This window comes from Schistocerca serialis, chromosome 1 (genome assembly GCF_023864345.2).
Source record: "Schistocerca serialis cubense isolate TAMUIC-IGC-003099 chromosome 1, iqSchSeri2.2, whole genome shotgun sequence".
Taxonomy (NCBI): Eukaryota; Metazoa; Arthropoda; class Insecta; order Orthoptera; family Acrididae; genus Schistocerca; species Schistocerca serialis.
Genome location: NC_064638.1, coordinates 236,115,092 through 236,119,735, shown reverse-complemented (window position 1 = coordinate 236,119,735; position 4,644 = coordinate 236,115,092). Strand labels below are relative to the sequence as shown.

Below are 4,644 nucleotides of genomic sequence, written 5' to 3'. Positions count from 1 at the left end.
TTTCTACTCTAGTTACACAGCAATTCATTTTAATGTAATCAAGTAGTATTTCAAATAAATGTTTTAATTGCACGTGCAAATAAAAGGATAAAGGTATCAATTGAAAAAGAACACTGCAAACGTTTTTATTTTCTTTATTAATATCACTTGGGTTTCCACATCACCAACAGGGGTACCAAGCACAATGCGTTACTCTTTGTTTTACATGGCGAGTTTCCCCAGTAGGCCTACAAACCATGGAATGTACAGAAACACACACACATCTAAAACTTAGTACCGACAGTAATTATGGTCAGAATCTACGTGAACATTTAATATTTCACTTTCAGGCTGCCTCAGTGCTGAAACAATATTTTCTTTTTCAGCAAGAGTTGGTTTCTTCAAACTGCCCTTTGGCTGTTTGTTACATTTACCATGTCTTCGTTGCACTTTTACCTTCTCGTTGCTGGGGGGTCGTGAAGCTTCCCTGCAGTCTGATTGAAAAAGTGACAGCGAATGAGCTGCATCCTTCTGTAGTGACTTCAGGATTTCTGTGGACACATTACCTGAACCGACACGGTTAATCAAAATTTGATATGTGGACACTAGTTCTTGGGCCAGAGATGTGTTCTCGTGATCATCAGTATTTGTTTGCAGTGAACACAAAATGGCAGAAGCCTCTTCTGTCACCGTTGCTTCACTTGGTGTAAATGTGGCACTTGAATGTAATGCATACGTCATTGACACTGCATGAATGTGCTTGCATATGTTCAAATGAATTAAACTGTCTGCACAAGAACAACTGAAAGCATGTAAACATATATTACATTTGGAGCACTTCAACTTGCACTCCAATTTACATTCAATGTTATTTAAAATCACAGTATGTGTTACACCACAATGTGTTTGCGATTTCACATGAAACTTTGTACCATCAGTATTGACTGTAATGTCATTCTCCTTAATACTACATGAAGCTTTATGACGAGCCTCAATAAGATTTATTCTATATGAATGGCCACCCTTATACAATTTAACCATTCGAGCACACAGTTTGTCACGCACCAATTTCATCAACACAACAAGTAGTCTGTCAAGTCTATTGTTTGTTTTTCCCTCTAAATAACAATATTTTAAAACTCTATGCATTGCTTCAAGGTACATATTTGTATTTATACCCAGATTGCGACGGTGACAGTATGCCCACTGCTGAGGCCGGAATAAGTAATTTGACGAGAAATATACACCAAAGTCTCTTGTACCTTCATCTGCTTGAAGCTGCCCGACGAACGATTCCAGCAGCTCATTAAAATTGTCTATGTCCGCTTCTTCAAGCAATGTACGAAGAGCTTTGTACACAAGTGCTTTCTTTTCTTCATTGCCATGTACTTTCTTCAAATTATTCCGCCAGCTGCGGTCTATGTGCCAAGCACACAGTAGATTATTTTCTACAGGTCCCATGACTCGTGACCATGCACTACGGAAAGTATTAGTGTCGTCGGACATGAATACAGACGTTTTTATGATGCCAGCTCTCTCTTTCACAGCACTAAAGAAATGAGTCATTATGGAAGTAGTCTCCCGATTTGAAACACAGAATGCTACAGGCATACCTGAACCAAAATCGTCTACCACTAACAATGTGGTCACCAACAGTTTGTAAACATTTGTACAATGTGTGGTGTCTACACATACAATATTTTGTCCAAATCTCTGTAATAACTGCTTCTGGTAGTCAGTCATTAACACTATCACCGAGTCAGTCCTATCAAAATCTTCCCTGGCCTCGCCTTCTTTCTTATAGAGGAGAACACAGTCTTTCATTTTCTCCAACCACATACCAACACTGACTTCATCAATGTTATGCTGTTGATCATCACCAATGGCGAAGTCTCTCTTAATGTTATGAAGGTCATGTCGAGTCAGGAGATGCAGCCTCTCCACTCCGCTGGAATGAACTGAGTCCCGCACATCATCCAGAATTCTCTGGAAAGTGACCCCCTCAGCAATTTTGCCTGCAACATTTTAAATTTACTCCAACTACAAAGAGGCCAATTCTGAGTATGTACATGAAAACACTACTCAGAAAGGACACTGTAGTTAACCACCCCCAATAAAATAAATTCATGCAATATAACAGTTGCTAAGTACTTATAAACTAGATAGTTTAATAAATGGATTAACAGTATATTCAGTGTACCCTTCCAACAGTACTGAAGATGCTATTAAAACACAGGGGATGGGAGAATAAACAGGCCTGATTAAAGCACCTGTTGCAATGTGATATTTCCCAGTTTCAGCTACCAAGGCTATTTCCAAATGGTTACGAGGTCTACAAGTACATGTCAGAATTGTAACTGGTGTTTTTGTCTAGTCTCAAATCCATTATTGTAGTTGCAAATGCCCTGATCCACCATGTTTAACATGCTGGACAAGAAACAATAAACGTACTGCCTTTAGTCTATTAGATACATTAATGATCTATTCTTAAATAGACTACTATGATGCAAGCAATAACACAGGGCAACACAAGTATTTCAGAACTTATTTCCACACTTGTATTACTGTAATGCATTACACCTGCTCTCACACACACCTAAGTACATGGCATTACAGTCACCAACATTGTGGTCAATATGGATCACATCTGGTCTTTTACAACTGCTTTCAAGCTAACATCACAAATTGTATTCATATGAACTGCCAATCGATATATTCACACCTTTTACTCCAGATCACATATCCATAACAATATTAATTTCGCAGCAGAAAAAAAAACAATGCTCCTTCACTGCAAAAATAATAAAAGTCAACTACATATAACTAACAGCAAGCCTGACAATGGATTCTGAAACTTTCACACCATATTTACTTGGTGATCACTGAAAGGCCAGCAAAATTCTACAATCAAGGTAATACTCACCAGCGATGGCTTCTCTATCAGAACCACTGAGATGCAGAAAAGCAATGTTCTGGTCGTGGCCGAAATGTGTTCTGTAGTAAATGACACTACAGATTCCACTTTCTTCTTCGTGAAGCTCTATGGCAGCAACGCAATGGTTTCCCATCTTGCAAGTGCCCTGGGACTTACACAACCTTTTGCCACCTGACTTCGAAGAAAATGTGCCACTTCTGTGGCATACAAAGGTGGTTTTTGCAGTGCCATCCTTTAAACGCTTAGTGCCATAACTAGAGACAAAACTACTTTTTGTTTTTCTCTCCTCCTCAGACTTCCACTTCATAAAGTCTAAAACAAAAGCATAAATGAAAGACAATTGCATTCAGATTCAATAAGTGCAAAGTACACAGCAGGAGTAAAAAAAAAAAGTGCACTGTTAAGATACCCTCACGAGTTACTGGTGTGATTTTAATCATTTAAATTTGCAACAATTTAACTTATACTTAATGGAGCAGACAGTAAGTTTACAGTTAATGTGAAATGCGTCTTTTCACGCTTTCTAATAAGCACATGTTCTATTGACCAACAAAAACAAGATCTAATGGCCACGGGTCAGGCAAGTATGTAATAATAATCGGCGATATTAATTTAAGTAGGCAGTGTACACTTTACTTACCGTCCTTCGTTTGAAATTCACTAATTTCTTTTACCATCTCAACCATGTGCTCCTGCTCCACATGTAGGCGCAACTTAGCCAAGAAATTGCATTTAAAGCTACAGTCACTTTTTGAGCACTTTATCGTACCTTCTTCACCTGGCTGAATTTTATGCACATTTCTCAAATGAGCATTCAAATGCTTCCTTGCTGAATATTCTCTATCACATACATAACAAGCAACAGTACCAGCCATTCCAACGAAATAACTCGCTCTCACAAGGTGTAAGGATATTCGCTCATCAACTGTGAATACGAGAATGTGTGTAGAAAGATGTTGCATTCGCTCAGATGTCACCTATGCTTCTGATTGGCTACTGTATATGACGTCATGAATTTAACTGTCAGCCAATCAGCATCGCGACCAGCGGGTCGCGAGACGCAGGTCAACCCCTCTACCGTGCGACTACCTAGCAGCAGAACCTTCTTTCTGTTAGACTCTCTGACTGACTTGGCGTCCTAACTGTTGAGGACTGCTGCATGTTTCCTACACCTACAGCTGCAAGAGGCTCCTCTCCACTCGACTCTGACAGTTGGTTAAATCTATTGCATATACGCAAAGTACAACTGTCTGAATATCTCCTCCTCCTAGCTGTCTTCTTGCCATCCGCCAGTTCCCATTCCCCAGCATCCTTCACCCTCCTCATCCTATCTAATTCCTCCTTTGTGTATTGTAACTGCACCTGAAGGCCACAGATCTTATCCTCCTGCTCCTCTATCAACTTATTTCTACTACAGTTTCTGCATTGTCAGGAGAGGCTGTCGCTAGAATGCCCACTGGCTTTCCCACTTCCTTCCCCCCAATAAAAATTCTTTGAACAAATCCCACACCATAGTCCACTACTCACAAGCCTACGACAGAGGCCACACTTCTCACTCACGGTAAAATTTTACAGTTAATGAAAAAAAATTAAACGTTTAAGTTACCTAAGTTCAATTACACTAGTAGAACTGTTTACAGAACTAACAACAATAGTTAAGAAATTCTCTCTCTTACGTTTACGTACATCAGTCTTTCTAGCGATGCCTGTCGAGACAGACTTATTTATCC

General features: G+C 39.5%; 1 protein-coding gene across 1 annotated transcript; it reads right to left on the bottom strand.

Annotated features, from left to right (window-relative positions):
* Positions 1-270: 270 nt before the first annotated feature.
* On the bottom strand, positions 271-3,748 carry LOC126461676 (uncharacterized). The gene is made up of 4 exons (XM_050096018.1): positions 3,555-3,748; positions 2,903-3,226; positions 1,242-1,994; positions 271-545 (listed from the first exon to the last, which is right to left on the bottom strand). Exons 1-4 carry the CDS (start codon positions 3,598-3,600, stop codon positions 271-273), a joined length of 1,398 nt encoding a protein of 465 aa, XP_049951975.1. The 5' UTR covers positions 3,601-3,748.
* Between the last annotated feature and the right edge of the window lie 896 nt (positions 3,749-4,644).

Bases quoted from the DNA above. Each gene is read 5' to 3' on its own strand.
- LOC126461676 (XM_050096018.1), bottom strand. From the start codon at position 3,600: ATGGTTGAGATGGTAAAAGAAATTAGTGAATTTCAAACGAAGGACG. The intron at 3,227-3,554 runs GTAAGTAAAGTG...CTTTTGTTTTAG, and splicing joins TGAATTTCAAACGAAGGACG to ACTTTATGAAGTGGAAGTCT. The intron at 546-1,241 runs GTACAAGAGACT...GTGTCGGTTCAG, and splicing joins GCAGCTTCAAGCAGATGAAG to GTAATGTGTCCACAGAAATC.